General features: G+C 40.2%; 1 protein-coding gene across 1 annotated transcript; it reads left to right on the top strand.

Moving 5' to 3' along the window:
- Positions 1–6,721: 6,721 nt before the first annotated feature.
- Positions 6,722–23,051, top strand: LOC309831883 (pantetheine hydrolase VNN2-like; the record flags this gene model as incomplete). The annotated part of the gene is made up of 7 exons (XM_082669227.1): positions 6,722–6,934; positions 7,053–7,183; positions 13,162–13,354; positions 15,303–15,591; positions 16,918–17,288; positions 18,668–18,838; positions 22,860–23,051. 7 exons carry the CDS (start codon positions 6,722–6,724, stop codon positions 23,049–23,051), a joined length of 1,560 nt encoding a protein of 519 aa, XP_082525353.1.
- Positions 23,052–24,178: the final 1,127 nt, after the last annotated feature.

The raw sequence follows: 24,178 nt of genomic DNA, 5'->3' as shown, positions 1-24,178 counted from the left end.
CGCCTGCCGATGCAGGGGACGCGGGTTTGTGCCCCGGTCCGGGGGGATCCCACGTGCCGCGGAGCGGCTGGGCGCCTGAGCCATGGCCGCTGAGCCTGCGCGTCCGGAACCTGTGCTCCGCAAAGGGAGAGGGCACAACAGTGAGAGGCCCACGTAAAAAAAAAAACCAAAAAACAAAAAAAACCCCAAAAAAACAGCCCATAGTGTTTCGTTGGTTGAGTTCTTGCCAGGAAAGAAGATGAATTTTTCTTTTCCCTGTTGGGCTCTGCTATCCTCGCAGGGTGTGAGAGCTTCCTCTCTGGTCTCCCAACTTTATTGAGATTTCTGTTTATTAATTTTTTGCAAACATCACACTAATACTTTTCACTTTCAGAACTTAAGTGAAATGAATGGCTATATTCATTTCCTCTGTTTTTTTCTCTTGCTGTTACTGGTTTGCTTTTCCCTCTTTTATTTACTTATCTGATAAAGATCAGAGTTACCTGGTTGTCGATGTGTCCATTCCTAAGAGCTGGGTCCAACCTCTAGATCTGAAACACGAATAGTGTGAGGAGAGGGATGTGCATTAAGTGGCACTGCCGTCTGGTAGTAAGGAAGCTGCAGGATTTAATTTCATGCGTGTCACTGAAAACTCTCTGAAAGAGCAAATATTCTTGAGGTGAAACAGCATTATTAATTGGAAAGAAAAACTGCATAAGAAAGGAAGATCTGCCCACACTTTTCCATTCCTGTACCTGGTGAATGTGTCTTAATGCAGCTCTCAGGACTTTGGTTAGTTGATTCAGAAGAGCAAGAAATCCCAAACAGGGCTTCCCTGGTGGCGCAGTGGTTGAGAGTCCGCCTGCCAATGCAGGGGACACGGGTTCGTGCCCCGGTCCGGGAAGATCCCACATGCCGCGGAGCGGCTGGGCCCGTGAGCCATGGCCGCTGAGCCTGTGCGTCCGGAGCCTATGCTCCGCAACGGGAGAGGCCACAACAGTGAGAGGCCCGCGTACCGCAAAAAAAAAAAAAAAATGTCCCAAACAGATGCTGCACATTAATTGATCTTCCATATGAACAAATTCCATTTAACAAAGCATAAGGTTTGGATTCTGGGTGGTCAAAGCAGACAAATGCAGACTTTGGCTTTTCTTCTCTGTCTTTGAATATAGTCACTTTGGTTAATGGCCCAGCTTATAAGAACCTGAAGAAGTAGCTCATATAGAAATTCCCAAGCTGGTTTCCAGAGTGGCTGTATCATTTCACAATCTTCCCAATAGCAACGCAGAAGTAACCCAGTTTCTTGGTAAATTTTGTGTGTGTGTGTGTGGTGTGTGTGTGTGTGTGTGTGTGTGTGTGAGGTTTAAAAAAATAGAATGATGTGTGAAATAGGGAGAGCTGTTGATCAGAGGGCGAACCTGTGGGACTGCTGGAGGAAAAGCCATCCAGATGAGCTCGTAGAAATGGACTTTAAGTTAATAATCCCTGGAGAAGCCATTCAGGTCAGATTGACATAGAAGACAGGAAACATGAAGGACTTTGCGGAAAGCGACAGAACGATGAGAAAATAGAGAATGTGAACGAATTGACATCCTTTTAGTGAGTTAGTGGCCAAGAACAGGTGAGCATCTGACCAGAGAGATTTAAAGACGTGGGTCAGCACTGCACTGGGCATTGCCCTCACAATAGGGCCTCCACCTTGCGGGCGTGAGATAATAACACCAGCCAAAACTATTCAGCACATTTTAGCACCATTTTGCAGGTGAGGGAAACTGCAGCCCTGAGAGGACATATAACTTGCTCATGGCCACACAGATAGGAAGTGTTTCAAACCCAGGCATTCTGGCTACAGGGTCCATACCTCTAACCATCACCCAATATCATCTTAGTTCAGGCTGCTACAACCGAATACCATCAACTGTGTGGCTTAAAAACCACAGAAATTTCTTTCTCACAGTTCTGGAGGTTGAGAAGTCCAAGAACAAGGTGTTGGCAGATTCAGACCTGGTAGGACCCAGTTCCTGGTTCGTAGATGGTGGTCCTGTGTCCTCACATGGTGGAAGGGGCAGGTGGCTCTCTGGGGTCTTCTCTCTACGGGCAGGAATCGCATTCAGGAGGGCTTCACCCTGAGGATCTAATCACCTCTCAAGGGCTTCATCTGCTAACACCATCACACGAGGGATGTGATTTCATTGCATGAATTTGTTGGGGGGGGGGGGTGGACGCAAACGGTCAGTTTATGACACCAACTAACAGACATTTCAGAAGTTCCTGTTGGTGAAGTCAATGAACTTTGGCAGAGTTGGATCCGAACAAAATAAAGGATTTGCAAGTGAAATCATCAGGAAGAGAGCTTGTTCCTATTTTTCTTTTGAGGAAGTGGGGACCTTCAGACAATGGGGGAGCACACTGCCAGTTCAAAGGGGCTTCTGCAGCCCGGCAAACCACGATCCTAAACTTCTAACAGCAGAAAGTAGAAGGGTAGTTTGAACCACATGAAATCACTGTTGCCACAGGTCCAAAACAGGTGGTGATTAGCAACTTCCTGTGGCACAAACCTTTCCATCCGTTTTGGGAGCAGCAGGCTGTGATGAATCATTACTCTCAGATTCTCTCTTGGTTTGAGTTGCATCAACTGTCTGAAGAGCTGAACACCAATCCAAGTCCAGAGCTGGAGGAGCACCTCACCTGGGCTGGGATGTGGCCCCAAAAGATGGTTAAAGCTCAGGCTGGTTCTGCTCAAGCAGCCATTTCCTTTCTCAAACGCTAACTTAGACAGGCTTGCTAAAGACCAATGCAAGTCTCCGATGCGGACAGGGACAGAAACATTTTTCTTTACCACCAAGTACTTTTGGGGGGGGGAGGGGTACAGTATCATCCTATTTTTGGTATACAGTATCAAGAGAAAACAGTTTTAAATGTAGGGCCTGGAGCTTCCCTGGTGGCGCAGTGGTTGAGGGTCCGCCTGCCGATGCAGGGGACACAGGTTCGTGACCCGGTCCGGGAAGATCCCACATGCCGCGGAGCGGCTGAGCCTGCGCGTCCGGAGCCTGTGCTCCGCAACGGGAGAGGCCACAACAGTGAGAGGCCCAAGTACCACAAAAAAAAAAAAAAAAAAAGTAGGGCCTGGATTTTCTCTTTTGCTTACTTATTTTTTGCTGTCATCTTTGCTGCTTATGAGGAAACGCCATCAGTGACTGTACATGCTATTTCCAACTCTTTGTTAATGTCATTTCACACCTGGGAGAGGGGCCAGACCAGGAAGTCCTGAGGCCTGAATCAGAGCCGGGAGCCACCCCCTGCCTTTCTGGGGCCTTGGTGCTCTTACGATGCCTTCGCCATGCCGAGGATGTACGTCTGCCAGGCCCAGCTGGGCATGGTCCAGGAGTAAGTGCCCAGGGGCTGTGTTCCCCATCCCATCCTCAGCACAGTGCCGCAGATAGACCAGATTTGTCCAGCTGAACAATAGTAGCTCTGTGGACCTAACGATGAATTATGGAGTCAGGATCATTACATTACTAAATTGTCTCCCCTTTTTGTTAATTATTGTCATCCCATCATAATCTTGCAGAGGACTTTCATATGTCTTTGACTCTCAGAATAACTTTGTGAAGGTGATGGAGCAGGTATGATTACCTGAACTTTTAGGTGAGAAATAGAGTTTCAGAGAAGTGGAGTGCAAAGCAGAAACTACACTTCTACTCTTCTTACTTATTACAGCTAGAAAACCAAGTCCAGTTGAATACTATTTTAAGAGATGATCGGATTCCCAGTTAGAAACAAATATTTGAACTATGTCTATTTTTTTTATAGTGGCCCTTTGACCATATAATTTTGAATTGATTGGAATTTTCACCCTTGTAATCAAGTCCATTAATCACAAATTGGTAAATTAGTAAATAGGTCCTATTAGCAGTGACTAATACTTAATCAATGTACCCTGTGGCCAGGTAACATTATTTTATAACAGAGTTAAAGAAGTTAATTAAGCCTTACTTAATCAACCACCTTTATGAGCATAAAAATGTAAACTCTTAAAGTTCTATGTCCTGAATTTAGTCTTTTACCTCTGAAGATTTAAAACAATATCAACTGCTTCTATGACAAATATATGTAAAAAAATTCACTTTTTTCCTTATGTCTTATGGATTTTTCCATATTTAAATTATTGTTTCATTTACTAGCTTCTGACTCTTCCATGCCATTGTCTTTGTTACTCAGATTCTCAGTTTTTATGACAATTTCAAAATGCTGCAGAGAAAAAAAGGAGCTTAATCACCTTGCCTTTGCATCAGAAACCATTTCCCCTTTCACCCTCCAGCCAAAAAACCTGAATAAACACGACACTATTTCTCTTGTTTATAGCCACAAAGAGAGAAAAACGTCCAGGAAATTTGGGGACACTGAGATACGAGAGACATATGTGATTGTTTCTGTTCTTACTCTGCAAAAGTAAAGATGTTAGCTTATCTTCACCAGCTTACTTAACTATTTACGAGCGAAAGAGATAATGAAGTATTACTAATTGGTGAGATTAAATCACAAAGAAGTAGATCATGATCCAAATTATATTGATACTTGTAGAAATGAAAGAGCTTACAGTTCTCAATTGCATCAAGTACTCACTCAGTATTTAGATTTATCTGTGGTCTTCCTAAGGTGGTCATTTTGAATGGGGTTCCTTAAAAGATACAAGTGAGGGACTTCCTTGGTGGCTCAGTGGTTAAGAATCCTCCTGCTAGTGCAGGGAACGCAGGTTTGAGCCCTGGTCCGGGAAGAACCCACATGCTGCGGAGCAACTAAGCCCGTGCACCACAACTACTGAGCCTGCGCCCGAGAGCCCGCGAGCCACAACAAGAGAAGTCACCGCAATGAGAAGCCCGCACACCGCAACGAAGAGTAGCTCCCCTTCTCCACAACTAGAGAAAGCCAGTGTGCAGCAACGAAGACCCAATGCAGCAAAAAATAAATTAAAAAAAAAAAAGATGCAAGTGAGTGTCCAGACACTTGGATGCAGACATTAAACCAGAGTACAGACTCGTGCATGATGTCTTGGGTATCGGGGAAGATTCTGGAATCAGGAGTGAAAAGTCCTACGCCCTGCTCTAAGTCACTCTGCCTCTCTATGCCTCAGGTTCCTGTCCTGTAAAGTGTGGACGTTTGCGTTACATGCTCTGTAGATTCTAAAGGCACTCATAATCTACTATATAAAACTAGATTATAAAAATCTCTTTCCCTTCACACTATCCACTAAAAACCTTGACCATTTTTCTAAAAATTATTTTCAGTTTTCTATTCTATAGAGGTAAGAAGTTATTTCGTTACTAAAAATTTCTATTCAAAGCAGAAAGTTTGAGCAGACCTCGTTTATAGCCCTTAGATCTCACCTATATCAAGACTTTTATCTCAGTATGAGAGAAAATATAAAAGAATTTTATTCTTTTCTTTCTACTCTTCTATGCCGTCTAAAAGCATTTGAATGAAGAGACTCAGATTAAAAAACAAAATCAAAAACCGAAAAACCCCACTAAACTTGTGTGATAGGATTGGGACTGGGGAAGGGAGAATATGGATGTCCTAGGAGGTTATCAGAGGTCACATAACATATGCGTTTTTTTTTTAAGTTCATTTATGTGGTTATTTGCCTCTAACAAAAATGAAAATTACATTTTATCTGGGTTATAATAGAGATGATCTTTATAATCACCAACCGGAATGAGATGCTTCCCTTCCCTTCCATCTATCTCCAAAGAAAGGAAGGGGGGAAGGAGGGAAGAAAGGAAAGAAGGAAGGAAGGAAGGAGAGAGGGATGGGGCAGAAAGGAGTCGGGGAGGAAGGAGGCTTAGTCCCCGGAGGGCTAGGGCCCCCTTAGCAGAAGTACTTGATTTCTCCTCTGGCCAAACACCAGGGACCAGCACCCGGAGGATCAGTTCTTTGGGTACTAAGGATGCAGCAGTGAGCAAACCGGACACAAAATCTTGTTTTTATGGAGTGCAAGTTCAGAGTCTTTACTAGGTAAGTCAGAGTGTTGACTTGGGTGAATTTTCTTCCCAATATTGCCCTGTATTGCATTTTCCTAGTAGCAAATATTTTTAAATTTTTTCTTCTCTTCTAAAAATAAACATGATGTAGATCTGTCAACAGAACAGAAAAAAATTATTATCTAGTTTTTGTAATTTAATAAATGAGATTTGTTGTATTATGGTTTTTCACATGAGAGTTAATTTAGTTACTATTTTCTTTCTATTAATAAAAGGGTACAATTGTACTACATTTGAATTTTGTCTTTTTGAAATTTGACATTAAATCTTATCAATAGTACATGTACAATCCTTGTAATACCTTTTTTTTTTTTTTTTTTTTTTTTTTTTTGCGGTACGCGGGCCTCCCACTGTTGTGGCCTCTCCCGTTGCGGAGCACAGGCTCCGGATGCGCAGACTCAGCGGCCATGGCTCACGGGCCCAGCCGCTCCGCGGCATGTGGGATCTTCCCAGACCGGGGCACGAACCCGTGTCCCCTGCATCGGCAGGCGGATTCTCAACCACTGCGCCACCAGGGAAGCCCCTTGTAATACTTTTTGATTGTATTCAGGGAACTGAAATTTTTTTCCTCCAAAATGATCAGGCATAATATTCATGAGATTGTAAAATAAGAGCTGGCAGTCATGTTACCTAAATGTTCCTTCCTTTATAAATACTACATGAATGTTACTTTCACTTGCAGAACTCACTAGACCTTGACCATGATCATTTCCTCTTTTCAAACCTCCGTGGCAGTTTTTGCGCTAATTATTCTGCATGTCAGTGCTTTGGCTACTTTCAAAGCTGCAGTATATGAACATGCTGTCATATTGCCAAATGACACAGAAACACCCGTTTCTCAGGATTATGCCTTGCTCCTCATGAACAGGAATATAGATATTCTGGAGAGAGCAATTAAGCAGGCTGCTGAACAGGTATTCTTTTATTTCTGCTAATCATAATTTATGAGGGGCATGAGAGCTGGTGAAGATTGGAGTGTTGAATTGTCTACATACATAGGGAAATAATTTTGATTTAACTTGTTTTGAACAGGGTGCTCAGATCATTGTGACTCCGGAAGATGCAATTTACGGATGGAAATTTACCAGGGAAGCCATTTTCCCTTATCTGGAGGATATTCCAGATCCTCTGGTGAATTGGATTCCATGTCAAGACCCACACAGGTATTTGAGTTATCCTAGGTGTTTGTACAAAAGTGCTGTGGTTCTCTAAAATGTACACGTTCACTTCAGCAAAATGATAAATTCTGAATGATCACGTATGTGGTGTATGTTATTGTTTTATATTTATATATATATCTTGGCATTCATTAGATTTTTAAAAATTGTACCTAGATGCCATTTAACAATTATTTATAATCTAGTATCTTTATTAAATTTGGAGAAATATAAAAATATTTATTACTGGGATTAGAAACTAAGGGGAACACGATCTCATGAATATTAATTTCTCATGAAAATTAATTTCTGAAGTGGACACACGGGGTTGTGTTTGGAAAATATTCCAAGGTCTCTATTGAAGGTACTATATTTCAATTCATAGTCTCTCTGCTCTAGAATCTGTTTCCCAGGCAGAAAGACCTCACTATCTACTTTCTAGTGAGACTTTATGTTTTGAAACTTTGCATTTTCCTAGGCTCATAAAGCTAACTTTCCTGGGAAAAAGTAACCTAGAAACTTTCTAATGTAAAATATTTAATATATGTGTGTATATTTAATATATAACTCCTACTATCTACTAAGGCTTGAATTATTGAGGCATGGATTGCACAATTCCATACTGGCAGTAAAAAGTCCCTCACTCTTTCACACTCGTTCTTGCACTTTCTTTCACCCTCTTGCACTTTCTCTCACTCTTGTACCTCAAATTAAGTTTGTTAAACATCCCTTTGCCATGTTCTTGCTGGAGGATTATGGATACCACGCTTTTTGAGGCACTCGTGGTTAGTGTAAATTTTATATAAGGGTTATCAGAAAACAGCTTTTCTCAGCTCTAAAGAGACTAACCGCGCAACGAGGAGAATATCAGGTTACATGACAGTCAACCGCTCCACTTGCCAATCATTCCTGTTCTGAGCTGATGCTTCCTATGATGTTTGTAAGAAACACTTTTGTGGAAGAAGAGGGGCAATAGCTGGACAGTCTTTCTTTTTTTTTATAAATTTATTTATTTATTTTTGGGTGTGTTGGGTCTTCATTTCTGTGCGAGGGCTTTCTCTAGTTGTGGAGAGCGGGGACCACTCTTCATCGCGGTGTGCGGGCCTCTCACTGTCTCGGCCTCTCTTGTTGTGGAGCACGGGCTCCAGATGCGCAGGCTCAGTAGTTGTGGCTCAGAGGCCTAGTTGCTCCGCAGCAGGTGGGATCTTCCCAGACCAGGGCTCAAACCCGTGTCCCCTGCATTGGCAGGCAGATTCTCAACCACTGCGCCACCAGGGAAGTCCTGGACAATCTTTCTGCCTAGAAGTTTTGAGAAAGGGGACAACCCATTTGTTTTCATCTCACAGTAGGATTGTAAGATGGACTTCCTGTTAAAAACAACATATGTTGCAAATTTATGGACTAGTCAAATATCACAGTAGCTTTGGAAACTGGTGAAGGTTGGGAGAGAGGTCTATTCCATATGGTTAGTAAATACCTCTTTCATAGCACTACGCTAGAAAAAAGAAATTTTGTCAGAAAATGGGCTTGCGTTGTCACCCAATACAGTTACATTTAATTCATTTAACTATTACTTATTGAGCATCTACTGTGTGCCAGATACTATTTTAAGAATAGGAGATATAGCACTTATTAAAACAAAGTCTTTGCCCTCCCTGTGGCTTATGAATATTCTAGTGGGAGAAGATAGATGTAAACAAACACATTTATTATATAGAATGTCATTTGGAGATAAGAATAGGGATGCTGACTGAAAAAAAAAAAGCACAACCTAATAGTTGACAATTATGTTTTCTTTGGGGCTTTACCAAGGACTTTAGCCTGGGATACAGCCCCTCAGATACCTCTTCGGACAGTTCCAAGGAGGTAAGGTAGGAACCAAGATATATAGGAGTTTTTGCAACCCCCCCCCAAAGGAAAAAACAAACAAGGTAGCCCAACATCAAAAGATTACTGCTAATGAGATGTCCCCGGCGGTCCAGTGGTTAGGACTCCATGCTTCCACTGAAGGGGCGGCAGGTTCAATCCCTGGTCGGGGAACCAAGATCCCATAGGCCACTCGGCACGACCAGAAAACAAAAGAAAACAAACAAACAAACAAAGAGGGACTCCCAGGTGTTTGGCCTGCGCAGTTGGAGGCGTAGAATTGCCATTTACAGACATAGGGAGTGTTACTGAACCAAACTTGGGTCCACTTGCCCAGGCACAGCAAAGCCTATCTACTGACACCGGGCTGTGGTGAAGGAAAGTGCAGGGCCAAGCAAGGCATACAGGCAGCTCATGCTCAAAAGACCGAAACTGCCCGATGGATTTTAGGGAAGGGTTTTTAAAGGCAAGGTGAGGGAGATAGTGGCAGGGTGTGTGATCAGCTCTTGCACAGTTCTCTGATTGGTCGATGGTGAGGTAACAGGGTGATGTCACAGGGGTTAACATCATCTATCCTCAGGCTCCAGCCAGTCTGGGGGTTATGTGCTCATGGTCATCATGCAATTAGCTTCTTCCATCTGGTGGGGATTTTAGTATCTGCAAAACAATTGAGGAATGTGTGTCAGACTCTGTTGTTTATGTTCTTTGGGGAGGAACTAAAGATTCTGTGACTCTGCTGTATAGCTAATCTATTATTTAAATTGTTACCAGTTCTCCCCGCCCAACTGCTATTTTTTTGTTACTATGTGTTTACATCCTTCCAATCATTAATTCTTGAGCCAGTTTTTTGTGACTCAGGGGAGGCCTGGAAGACTAAAGCTTTTCCACAAAAAAAGAGGCAGGTAGAGGGCATGGAGGTTGGGGGGAGTCTGTCCTGGGAAGGTCCCATAGGGTCCTCTCGGTTACAGGAGCACTGAAGGAATAGAAAGTCTGGGATGGAACTCAGGAAGTCAGTTTTGTGCATCTGAAGTTGGAGCTGTGATTTAATAGATATCCAACTGGAGATGTAACCCTGGCAGTTGCATATTCGAGTCTGGCATGAAAGAGTCTGGCAAGGTCAGTGTTGGAGGGGGAAAGTCAGGGAGAAAAAATTTTTAAATCAGATTTACTAACCTGGATAAGAGTAACTATCAATCCATCCCTTTTCATGCATTCATTCACTCATTAACCCATGTAACCAGCAAATGTATAAAGAGCTGCAGTAAAGAAGCAGGAGGTGCAGTCATGATAAAGAAGCGTCTGAGGTTTGAATTCAGATTGCCTGTTAAATGCAAGCTCCAAAACATATAATTGTGCTGTAAAAATCAAAGGTGAATCTTACTAGATTCTCATTGGTGAGGTCGGGGTTGTGCTTTAGCAATGACAGCTCAAATGAGGAATAAATATCTCCTAAGTAAATCTAGGTCCACAGTAATCTTCTCACATACAGGCCTTTTTTTTTTAATATAAATTTATCTATTTAAATTTATTTATTTTTGGCTGTGTTGGGTCTCTGTTGCTGCACGTGGGCTTTCTCTGGTTGCAGCGAGCGGGGGCTACTCTTCGTTGCAGTGCGTGGGCTTCCCACTGCGGTGGCTTCTCTTGCTGCGGAACACGGGCTCTAGGTGCACAGGCTTCAGTAGTTGTGGCACCCGGGCTCAGTAGTTGTGGCACACGGGCTTAGTTGCTCAGCGGCATGTGGAATCTTCCCGGACCAGGGCTCGAACCCATGCCCTTACATTGGCAGGTGGATTCCTAACCACTGTGCCACCAGGGAAGCCCAATACAGGCCTTTTTTTCAAATCACGTTGCTCTTAATGAAACTAATGTAATAATGTAGTTTATAGGATGGATAAGTTTATCATCATTCTATTCAGACACTCACGTTTATAAATTTCCTCTTGTTTGCCTTCTATAAATAAACTCCATGTTCAAACCTATTAAGCTTTAGGAAATAAAACACAATATCTATCATCTATGCAAGAATAATAAAGTTGCATTTTTAAATATTGATAATCATATTTAGTTTTAAAAAGATACCCTAACATGGCTCTCACTCTGTTCCTTTCACATTTAGTGTGACTATTCTCAAGTAAGGTTAATAACTTATCAATAAGTATATTGCCACCTCCACATTGGTCAGTAATGTCAAAGAGCAAAGAATCTTGGTCCTCAGTGGAAGCAGAAATGTCTCAAAGAGTTACCTATTCACAAATGAAACCACAAAAATAAAAAAACACTCTACATATTCTTTATTCAGGGTAAAAATAGAGACCTTTCAAGCACATTTTAATTTTTATTTTTATTTAGAGATTACTTTGTTAGTTTTTGTAATCAAACCCATGTAGATGAGACCTTACATATTGAATACAGTGTGTTACCCCTGTACAAATGGAAAAAATTATGTGTTAACGTTTCTAGACCATTATAGCTGTTAATTTCTGTACAGTGCCAACCCAACACAGTACAACTGGGATACTTTTTCCAAAGTTGACAGCACAGCTAAAGTTTCCAAAAATTCCAATTTTATGTATATACATATATATGTGTATATATATATATTTATTTATTTATTTATATTCAAAGACCAAGAGCAGTATTTTATACGTCACTAGCAGCAACAGCGTTTCCAGGTTCTGCAGGCATCTGAACAAAATTATAGAGACATATAGCGCACTCCATTCAAGAAAAAAAGGTAAAAAAACAAAACCTCAGAAAACAGCAAAGTTCTGTTACTGTAGTGGTACCTGGCACCATTTTCTTTATTAGCTTCTCAATCATCATCTGGAAAGAAGACATTCTAGAATAACATCATTATAAATAGATCTGATAAAGCATGGTCACTACTATGTATCATAAAGCAGGTACAAGATGTTTTACATTCACAGAGGTATGATACAGTACTGTCCTACATCTGTAATGCTATAGGATATAATTAAAAAGATATTATTTGAGACTTGATTCTACTTTTCCAGCAGAGGGCCCAAAGGATGGTTACAACACAGCTCTGGTACAGAAATGTACCTTCTTAGATAGGATTTCCCTTCTTTAGTGTCACAGTTCTAGGCACTCACTGTCAAGCACATTTTTATGTCCTTAAACATAAACTTTTAAAAAGTATTTCTATAGTAGGAAAGTTAGTTTCATCATATAAAGTTATTCAATTCATTGTAAAGACACAGTAGTCAAATTTTCTATAAGACCTGCAAACATTTCTGTTCATACTCCTTTCATCTCCAAAAATAAGAATTATAGACCGCTTTGCATAACATAAGGCCACAGAGTTACAGCTAAAAAGAAAGTCACAAAGGTAAGAATAATGTCCCTTCTGTTGTAGTCTGCTATTTATTTGTCAGTTATCTTGGTATCTTCAGAGTATGGGCTTCCAAAGTGAGAGTTGTCGGGTGGGATGATAGCGATGAAAGCTGATGTGAGCGCTTCTAAAGAGAACGGGAGAAGATGGGCTGAGGATTGCAAAATGTCCAGCTCTTCCAGGGAGTTTTGTTGTAGGGTGGACCTAAGGTATGGAGCATAAAGTAGAGGGGCATGGGGGACAAGAGAGGTTTTTGTTTTATTTTGATTAAAGAAGAGAGGTACTAGAGCATATTTGCATGCTGATGGAATGAACTAGTAGAGAGATGACAACCGTTGGTGCAGGAGAGTGAATAATAAATTGCTGGAGCAATAGATACAATGTGGAAAAAAATTCATCAAGGTTAGGCACAATTTGTGACTTCTACATATAATCTCTATCATATCACATAATTATCATTTCTTTTTTGTATGAGAACAATTAAGATCCAGTTTCACAGCAACTTTGAAGTTTATCATGCAGGATTGTTGACTATAAGTGCTATGTTATGCATTCAGTCTCCAGGACTTATTTATCTATTAGTTGCAAGTTTGTACCCTTAAACTTCATCTCCCCAGTTCCCCACAATCCAGCCCCTAGTAACCACCATTCTATCTTCTGTTTCTACAAGTTTGACTTTTAAAAATTCCACATATAAGTTATATCAGACAGTATTTGTCTTTCTCTCTCTGACTTACCGAAATGTCTTAATTCAAACTGGATTTAGATTTGGTCATACACCAGTACAAGCAAGACTCAGCTGCCTGGCCAAGGACAACTCTATCTATGTCGTGGCAAATATCGGGGACAAAAAGCCATGTCATTCCCGTGACTCCGCGTGTCCTCCTAATGGCCATTATCAATACAACACCAACGTGGTGTATGATGCAAATGGAAAGTTGGTGGCACGTTACCATAAGGTAAGAGGGGGTGGGTGTGTAATATGGAGCCTGCTATGAGGGGGTGGATGCTGTGTTTAAGAGTTAGAGCTTCATTCTCTTATAACACAATGTTACCAAGATTTTTTTAAAGCGAGCAATAAAGAAAATGACACTTTAGAAACGCGGAAAAAATTGTAGGCAGAGACCTCTAAGAAAGGTTTGGTAATAGTCCAGGATTGAGGTAAAGTTTTTGCGTATATAAAACAAGTAATTTTAATATTGATATAAAAGATACTGTGATGACTGTAGTCTGGATACCATTTAATTTTGAAATGATAAAAGATGTTTCCACATTGTATGACTCAGTTACATGGAAATTAATTTCCCTGCTTTCTATCAAGTCACAAAAATGATCTTTCTCTTTTAGTTTCTATACCAGTTAACTTAATTATCCTCTTGTTGATTTAAGGTCAAATCATAAGATTTTTACTTTAAAATCTGAATTGAAAGAGTAAAATAACCTGAAGTCATAATTTTGTACTAAATTGGACCGGGAGAGAGGCTGACCTTTTAAATGGTTATGGGATGTGCAGGTCAGTGTGAATGTTCCTTTTCCTCTCCCATATGTTTTCTAAGCATCTTAATTGTGGCTTCAAAATCTTCTGACTGGAGAAATTATCTCCTGGAACTCCTAGTGAAAAATAAAAATTACTCAAGAAGAGTGATATTGAGCCAATGACTTTCAAATGTTTTTGATCATATACCTCTATATGGAAAAAAATTTTAACGTGAGTCCTCAAAATAAAATATATTTATGTTTACTTGTGTGTTTATTTGTGTATTTATAAATAAAACACAAAACTTTCAAAAAGTTTTCTTCATAAACTTGTGGGTTTCCCAACTTGTTTTTATATGTAATTAAACTTCTGTGTTCTCAAAAATGTGTCTCAGACTGGAAATAGAAATGTCAGTACTTCCATTTTCCTTGTTTCAGAGACTGTGTTTGCATTGTGAGTATCATTTTTAAAGGCTCTTTCTTTGCAGCTACTCTTCCATTCTGTAAGTGTTGACCTAGTTAAACTGGTAGCATAGTTGGTCAATCCATTTATCCAGGCCCAGTAAACGGCAGGATGGCACAGTGCACTGGATGTGGACAGCTAATGAGGACCTGGGTCATCCTAAAGTGAGAAGCTCTCACTCTTCCATCAGGGTACCTTGGAACAGTTCGTGACCCACGCTCTCTGACATATGGATCTGATAAGAGTACTTTTGTCAATCAATTCTTAAAATGCTAGTAAATTTCAATTAAAAATTTTTTTTAGGTAGAAAATAAATTTAGAGAGAAGTTTTATTAGTCTGGCTCCCAACCCTCAGTTTTTTCTACTTCGCAAATCATTTTATTAAGCTGTTGACCCTGATTATTAAGTTAGAGTAGGTTCATTTCTCAAGTTTACTTGGAAGGAATCAGAGAGAATGAAATAAAATATTTATTTTTAACAACAATTTTGAAAGCTGGGTAAGAGTCCCTGAAATTACTTTGGATGGGACACTGTAAAGAGGGAGAGGGCCTCCCTCATCTGATTAATAGATATTTGTTGTGCATCTATTATGTTTCTAGGTATCAGGGACTCAAAGAAAAATGATGTATGTCTTCAGCTTTCAAGAAGCACATAGTGTTTAGGATTTATGGGGAGGTATTTGGCTCCTCATTGAGAGAGGGAGGAAGATAAGGAGAGAGAGGGAGGGAGAGAGGGAGAAAGAGAGGGAAAGATAGAGAGAGAGAGAGGGAGAGAGGGAGTGAGAGAGACTATATTTCTTCGTATTTTTCTTTGGAAATTAACTTCCACTCACCAGAGTCATTCATCTTCTATAGATTTCCTGCTCTTGAGCATTGCCAAATCTCAAAATTACTAACTTGGACAGTTTTCATGTGTCACCTTTTCAATAAAAAAGCCGTTCCTGGTTTCATCCTGTGTGTTTGTTATAGTACAACCTCTACTCTGAGCTTCAGTTTGATGTCCCCGAAAAGCCAGAGCTGGTGACTTTCAACACCTCCTTTGGGAAGTTTGGCATTTTCACATGCTTTGATATCCTCTTCCATGATCCTGCTGTGACCCTGGTGAAAGATTTCCACGTGGACACTATATTGTTTCCCACAGCTTGGATGAATGTTTTGCCCTTTTTGACAGCTATTGAGTTTCATTCAGCTTGGGCAATGGGAATGAGAGTTAATCTTCTTGTGGCCAACACACATAATGTCCGCCTAAAAATGACAGGTAATTCATGACCACATGTGGTTTGCTGATTATATTTCTAAATGCAGAGAAATTTGTGCCTCAGATATGACCTGTTGTAATTTTTTGGTTCTTTGTTGAGACTTCTCACTATGTTTGTATCCTTTTATTAAAAAAAAAAAAAAAAAAAGGAAGAAGAAAACAAAAGCTACTGCTTGATTATAACAGCTATGGCTGTGTTAAGACTTTTATATGTATTATTTCATCTATCCTCACAACAACTCTATGTATGCACTGAGTACTAGCATTCCAATTTTGCAGATTAGAAAACTGAGACACACAAAGATGCAAGTAACTTGCCAAAGGCCACGAGATAGTAGGGGGCAAAGCGGGGAACTAAACAAGATATGCTCTATAACTGGCAAGGCAGAGTAATGTATTATTGACATGTTGCTGTATAACAAGTTGCTTTAAAAGTAAAAAGTGAAAGTGGCTTAAAAACAATAAACATTTATTATCTTACACTTTGTGTTGGTCAGGAATTTGGGAGTAGCTTAACTGGGTGGTCCTGGCTCAGGCCATCTCTTCAGGCTACATTAAACTGTTGGCTGGGCTAAAAGTCATCTGAAGCCTTGATTGGGGCTGGCAGGTCTGCTTCCAGGATGGCTCACTCATATGGCTATTGGTAGGGTTCCTCTCTTTCTCAGTGGGTGTTGAGAGGAGACCTTCATTTCTTGCACATGGGCCTCTCCATAGGGCTGTGTGATGTATCCTTATGACACAGCAGCTGGCTTCCTCCAGAACAAGTAATGGGAGAAAGAGGGAGAGAGAGAGAGGGAGATAAAGAGAGAGAGAGAGAGAGAGAGAGAGAGAGAGAAAGAGGAAAGCTGCATTGCCGTTAATGACTAGTCACAAACCATTATTTCTACCATGTTCTATTGATTAGGAGTATGTCACTAAGGCAAGCCCACACTCAAAGTGAAGGGAATTAGATCCACCCATTGGAGAAAGGAGTGTTGAAGAATTTTGGAACATATTTGAAAACCACCACAATGGAGAACAGGAGGGAATTTTGCATTAACTTCCCTATCTCTCAGGAACGCCTGAGTACAACGATTTTAATATTTGGCTTAATTTTCTATAATGCTAGTAAATTATATTCAAAGTTTATTTGAAATGAGACCACTGATCATATAGTTTAATCTCCTCCAGTAGAGAATAGGAGAAGTATTATACTTAGGTGTTCAGTGCCTTGTGCTTTCTCATTGTGACTGATATTGTGACATGATCACATGCTCAATTCTGATGGGGAAACTGGTGGTGTTGGGTTTGCTTTTTGTTTTTAAAAGACTTGTCTTCCATTCACAGGCAGTGGTATCTATGCACCACACTCTCCCAAAGCGTACCATTATGATATGGAAACAGAGTTGGGAAAGATCCTCTTTGCAGAGGTGGATTCGTATCCCCGAAACTCTCCAACCTACCCACCAGCTGTGAATTGGAGTGCCTACGCCACCACCATCAAACCATTCCCAGGACAGAAAAATTCCTTTAGGGGCTTTATTTCCCGGGATGAGTTCAACTTCACAGAACTCTTTGAAAATGCAGGAAACCTTACAGTCTGTCAAAAAGAGCTGTGCTGTCATTTAAGCTACAGAATGTTAGGAAAAGAGAATGAAGTGTATGTTCTAGGAGCTTTTGCTGGACTTCATGGCAGAAGGAGAAGAGAGTATTGGCAGGTAATCTCAGCTCAAGAGAAAGGGAATGTTTGGATGTCAGTAAATTCCAGGGTTAAGTTTTCATATTTGTCCCAGGGAACCAAATGCTTTTCCTTGGCATGACTTCATGCATTGCCAGTGTCACACACACACACACACACACACACACACACACACACACACTTTGGGATTAATCATGTGATATTTGCAGGGGGGCTAAGTATCATTGATTGTTTGCTTTGAGCACATTAAAAGAATACCTTAGCCTGACAATGCTGATTTTCTATTTGACTAATGAAACCAGTTTACATATTGAAATGAACTTCAAGAAGGCTTCTTTAAGTAGCTTTGCTGACACATCTGAATATAAAGTCTTGTTTTAACTTTTAAAACCAACAATAAGTAGGGATATCACTTTTATTTTAACTTCTCTTGTAACCAAATGTCCTGATCATTTAATGCCCTTCCAGTGACAAATTTTTTAAACTTTTTATATAATGTTGGCTATGCATTTGTTTTTTCTTATTTTACTCTGTGCCTCACTGCCTTCTCCTAAGGAAAAAGATATGAAAAAAAAGAGAGATGGTCAAAATTTTAATCATCCTTTTGGCTTTTGTACTCCTGTTTCCCAAATACCTCTACTTTCTTGGGCCAAATGCCATCATCTGACACGCCAGACTAATGGTTTATATCTGTTACCAAGTCCAAGCTTGTACTGCTTGCTGTATGACAGACCAATACATTGAAAGATGAGTTGTTGGGACAAGAAATAGTGACTTTATTTGGAAAGCCAGCAGACTGAGAAGATGGTGGACTAGTGTCCCAAAGAACCATCTTCCCTGAGGTAGAATTCAGGCTTCTTTTACACTAAATGGGGAGGGCGTAAAATCCTAGTTCCATTCAGGCTCTGGAGGGGATGTGTTTATTTTTTTCCTTCCTGCAGCCATTCATAGGTATGCCTGGTCTGGAAGTTTCCTGTGAGCTAAACAAAGGTATTTTAGCTCATTACATGAAAGGCAGGATTCTCAGAGATGGTTCATTATGTATAATTTAAAGCTTCTAGGCAGCATGCCTTTAGTGATTAACTTGTAGCAAAAGCAGTAGACTACAAAGGTTTAAATAAAAAGAAACAGATCCAATATGGAGTGGATTTGTTCTTTCCTATTACAAATCTAGTTTTAAACTGGCTTCTTTCTTTCAATCCCACTAGTTACCCAGGAAGTGGGAATTGGTTCTTAATCATTTGCCATTTTCAATAAAGCAGGTAATTATATGATCCAAATCCCTTTATCAAATGGTGAAAATATTTACTTTGCTACGTTTGTAAACTGAGTCAACAGTTCTAGTACAAGTAACTTAGATGCAAGACATTGCATTTTATTTGTGTCTTTTCTACACAGGTATGCACAATGGTGAAATGTAAATCTACTAATCTGGCAACTTGTGGACAGCCAGTAGACACTGCTCTGACAAGATTTGAAATGTTCTCCCTAAGTGGCACATTTAGAACGGAGTATGTTTTTCCTGAAGTGCTACTTACTAAAATCAATCTGGCACCTGGAAAATTTGAGGTAGGATAACTTTAAGAGTGTCTTCATTTTATCTGTTTTCTGAAGTCAAATAAAACAGTCTATGACAACTGTATCTGTTAACTTTTGCTGTGTAAGAGACTCCTCAAAATTTCATGGCTTTACACAATAACTATTTCTTTAGCCCTGATTTTGTGGTTGGTGATGTGAACTGGGTGTAGCTAGGCTGTTCTTCTGGACTAGAAGAGGCTCGGTTGATCTTGGTTGGGCTCATTCATGCATCTGCCGCTAGCAGGAGGGTTGTTTGGGGCTGGCTGATTTGTGATGGCATAGTCTTGGAGAGGTGAGATGATTGGGGCCACTCTCCCTCTGTGGTCCTTCATCTTCCAGAAAGCCTTGTCTTGTTCACACGTTAGATTAAGGAGTCCGAGAGCATAAATAGGGAAAAACACAATAGGCCAGTTCTTTTCAAGTCTCTACTTGCAACATGTTTGCAAATATCTCATCTACCAAAGCAAGTCACATGACCAAGGTAGATTCAAAGGGTGGAGAAATAAATGCTGCAGAACTCTCAATGGGAAGAGCTGTAAAATCATACTGCAAAGGGTATGGATAAAGGAGGGGAAATTTTTGTGACCATTTTTGCAACATACAGCAACTAATTCTAAAGTGATGACACATTGTTGGAATAACACCATAAGATACCTAGACCCTATGAGCCTGAGGCAACATTCACTGCAGAATATTTACTTACAGATTTTTAGTTTCTTTTTGTCACATGTGGAGACAAACAGAAAATCAAATATTTATTTCATAAACCATAGTGACCATAGCCAATTAATCCACAAATTAAGCTAGTCTCAAATTAAAATTAAGATTCTGTAGGTTTGTATCTTCTAGTCAGTACATGGCACATATACACATGTACATACACATACTCTACAAGTTTGGCCCTTAATGTCTTCACTGAACTGTGACAAACAGTGGCAGAGTTTCAGAACCTAAAGTGAAATCACTGCATTTTTTTTTATAAAAGAAAAAATAGGATGTAAGTTAATTAATCCGAAACATCAAGCAAGGAAATCTTTAAAATTGCAGATTGCTTATGGTCATATATCTGTGTCTGCCTGTTTTATCAGATTGGAATTGGTCATATTTATAAAAATATTTAATTCTGTGATACCAACAGTTCAACATACAGTGCAGCCTTAAGGCTGGGAAACCCAGAGAATGGGAATCCTTGGCTGCCATAGAACCCAGTTAGGCAGAATCTCATCAGCAAATTGAGGCTGGAATAAAAGCTTAAATGCCAACTACAGAAAATCTTGATCAGATCTGAAGTAAGGGGTCTGGAACTCAAATCCAGTAGTTGAAAGTTGGCTAGAGTGGCACAAATATGTGTAAATGAACTGAAAGTTTCAGGGGCCAATTCAAGGAAGTCAGAGATGGGAAAGTACGGTTCACCCAGGTAAGCTTAGGTATGGGTGCACTATACCTTGTAAGCCCTGCCATTTACATTTAGCACACAATCTAATTTTCTGAGTATGATTTTAAAAAATAGATCAGCGGCGGCATTAGATTCTCAGAGGAGGCGGAGCTCAGGCGGTAACACGAGTGATGGGGAGCGGCTGTAAATACAGATGAAGTTTCGCTCACTTGCCCTCCACTCACCTCCTGCTGTGTCGCCCGGTTCCTAACAGGCCACGGACTGGTACTGGTACCAGTCCGTGGCCCGGGGGTTGGGGACCCCTGCCATAGATGACAAGATTTTTACATGAGTCACACTGACCATGTCTTCCTGAGTATTTCCCCAGTTTCCTTGACTAATGGCCTCTCCATCAACACATATTTACACGTTATCTTTGAGGATCACTTCTGCAGAGATTCCAACATATTCATTGCCTATCTTTTCCCCATCCTTAGTTCTACGCTAAGAGCATGAAGTGTTACTGACCATCACCACAACTGAGGGAAACATCTTGCTTTAACATTGTAGGTTAACTCTGGTATATTATCAGAAGTGTGGCTTCTGCAACTAACTAGTTATGTAAGTTTGTGCAAGTCAGTTAACCTCTGAATTTCCTGCCTGTAAAATGGGGAGAATATCTTCCTCACTGATTTGGTAATGCATGTGAAAGCACTTTGTGAACAGTGAAGCATTATACAAGCATCAGGATGTATTTTTAGGTACTTACCTCAAAAGGTTTACCTAGTTAACCAAGTTCATCAACAACTGGAGGAAAAGCTTGCCAGAATTAGGCCACGTGTACTGAACATCATGTAAGTACACATCAATGTGCAGACAGAGTGGGGGAGTAGGAGGCCAGGTTCCACTGTAGATACAGTAAATCAGAATCTCTGAGGATGAGACCTATATTTTTCATAGTCCTACAGGTGATTTTGATGGGTAAAAACTACCAGTTTAAGGGAATAGTCAAAAAGGTCAAATTATCTTGAGTGTGTAACTTAGAAGGCCAGCTATATAGTATACTATTATACTATTATATAGTATATTTTAGGAAAATTTGTAACAAGAAAACAGTAAAAAGCTAAGTTCTAACTAGAACCCAAGGGACAATCACCGATGTGGAACAATTAATTCCAAGAAGGTCAAAATAGACAAAATTTTACTATATTGATGAAAAGTCACAAGAAAACTAAATATTTGTGTTTAACTTGTTTCAAACTTTCACCCAAATGTAATTTGAAATATACCTCTGTTATTTCATTTTTGTTCTTTAAGGAACAATTTAATAAACAAGGGACTATTTAGAAACCATGAACACAATAAACAATGAAGATTTAACATTTTATATTTGTTCATTTAATTACCAACAGGTTGTGTGTTTGACGACTTGTCAGTGAGCTATGTATTTGTGTGTATGTGTCACCACAATAATCATCTTTGAGGATATTTAGTTATTTTCTACTTCTAGTTATAAAGTATCTAATTTCTCACCTTCTAAGCTCTTCCCCATCCAAACTGTCCTTCTCACAACTTATGATGAACTCATTTTCTTTAATTCTTGTTCTATCTGTTGTCTATTTGTGTTTTTTTCTATTCTTGTTCCATTACTTTGCATACATTGCTCCCTTACAGAGAAGCCTCTTGCCTTCAGGATATAGATCTGCTCATTCATGGCTTTCACAAATCCGATCCCTACAGTTCTCTTTGACCATATGGCTTAGTCTCCTCTTCAATAATCTTCAACTCCAGCTAGTGATGTGCTGTAAATTGTAACAAGCCACTCTCTGAGGAAGAAAAAGAAAAGTTCAGATTTGTGGCATTTGCCAGTTATCATGATGTAAGTATTCTCACCACCATCAATTTCAAGAACAGCCATGTTTAACAACCAGCTGTCAAAGTTCCTGGAGATTTAACAGTCTGTTGTTGTGAGCTTACACACCACTGGCTCCAGCACACAACTTGTTCTAACCATATTGGAGTGAGAAAGCACATTGCCTGGATCTGTCACATACATTCCTGTCTCAGAATGAGCCTTTGCTGCTTGATTTCCACTTGGCACAAAGTCTTCCATCATACAGCCCCAGGGAGAAATTCCTAACTGCTCCTTGTAGCAGATTGTATCCCACCTTGGGAAGCAGAGCAGTTCAGCTATTCCTTCTCAGACCTCCTAAGCACATACCTGTTTCTCTCTGCAGTATACTAATATACTGATTTCTCTCTTTATATGTGGGATCTTCTCAGTTTCACCATTAACTTTTAAGCTTCTTGAGGGAAGGGTGTTATTTGTGTTCCTCTGGTTCCCGGTTATCTTGCATATAATTGGACTCAATAAATTTTTGCTACTGATGATTTCTGACTTTTCATTAAGGGTTACATCTGATTGTTTAAACTCAATTATTGAACCCTCTAGAATGGCTCTAGTCTTCCTTACATATAAAATAGCTGTTTCCTATCTTTCCCATCTGTTCCCTAACCCCCAACCCCAGCCCTAGCCCCCTTACCTACCATGATATCTAGGATGGTTTCAAAATCATGAGTCTGCTTGTAATGTATATTCTAATCAAGTTGACTATACTTTTCCCACTTTTTCTTTAGGTACTAAAAGATGGGCGTTTGGTAAACAAGAATGGATCATCTGAGCCTATCCTAACAGTGTCACTGTTTGGCAGATGGTACACTAAAGACGTACGTTCCATCTCAGGCGGGACCAGCAACTCAGCAACGACTTACCTGATAATATCCACATTATTAATGATCATAGCTTTGCAAAATATTGTGATGGTGTAGGACATCGCTTTATCACATTCATTGTTGCATCCCAAGTTTACTAAGAAACTTCGAATGGCTCGCTCCCCAGTATAGACCAAGGATTTCCAAATATATATTTTTTCTCATCAAGGATTATATTTAAGTGTTATGGTAATTTCGCCTCTTTTTTGGCTACGCTGAAATAATACAGTATGGTATAATGGTATAATTGAGGTTTGGGTCATGTAAATGAGAATTAATCCTGGCTCCAGCCTTATTAGCTGTGTGTGTGAGCATAAGCAGAGTGAAGAGCTTCAGGGACATTGTAAATATAGTGGTAGCCTTGGGAGAGAACAGTGATGATGGGAATTGAGACGTTTATGACTGAATTTCCTTTGACATTAAAGACAGTTTGAACTCATCTAGTTTTCTGTGCTAATGATTGGGGAGGATTTGCTTTCTAATCAGATGGAAATATAAACTCATTGGAGTTTCACTGGAAACATAAACTCCAACGTTGATGTTTATCTTAACAATGAAAGTTGTTTTGAGATGTTCTAGAAGAAATAATAGCTAGTCCAGGTTAATGGGTATTCATAGCTCCAAACAGTCCTGCCTAAAGGCTGTGGTGTAATCTAACAGGCACAAATCCCATAACACAAAGACCATGACTGTTTTTTGTTTTTTGTTTTTAATTTAATTTATTTATTTATTTTTGGCTGTGTTGAGTCTTTGTTGCTGCGCACGGCCTTTCTCTAGCTGTGGCGAGCGACGGTTACTCTTTGCTGCGGCGCGTGGGCTCCTCATTGCGGTGGCTTCTCTTGTTGCGGAGCACGGTCTCTAGGCACGTGGACTTCAGTAGTTGTGGCTTGCAGGCTCAGTAGTTGTGGTTCGCGGGCTCTAGAGCACAGGCTCAGTAGTTGTGGCATACGGGTTTAGTTGCTCCGCAGCATGTGGGATCTTCATGGATCTGGGCTCGAACCCATGTCCCCTGCATTGGCAGGTGGATTCTTAACCACTGTGCCACCAGGGAAGCCCCACCATGACTGTTAATGGTAACACTATTTTCAACATTGAGTATCTGCTTTTTTAGTGATGATGAACGTATATGTATGTAAATAGTCCAAAATCACATAATCATCAAAATTGTGTGTTCTTTTATCTCT

The sequence above is a fragment of the Grampus griseus genome (genome assembly GCF_964374135.1).
Source record: "Grampus griseus genome assembly, chromosome: 13".
Lineage (NCBI taxonomy): Eukaryota > Metazoa > Chordata > Mammalia > Artiodactyla > Delphinidae > Grampus > Grampus griseus.
The sequence above is the reverse complement of the archived record's forward strand: the minus strand, read 5'-3'. Positions and strand labels throughout refer to the sequence as shown.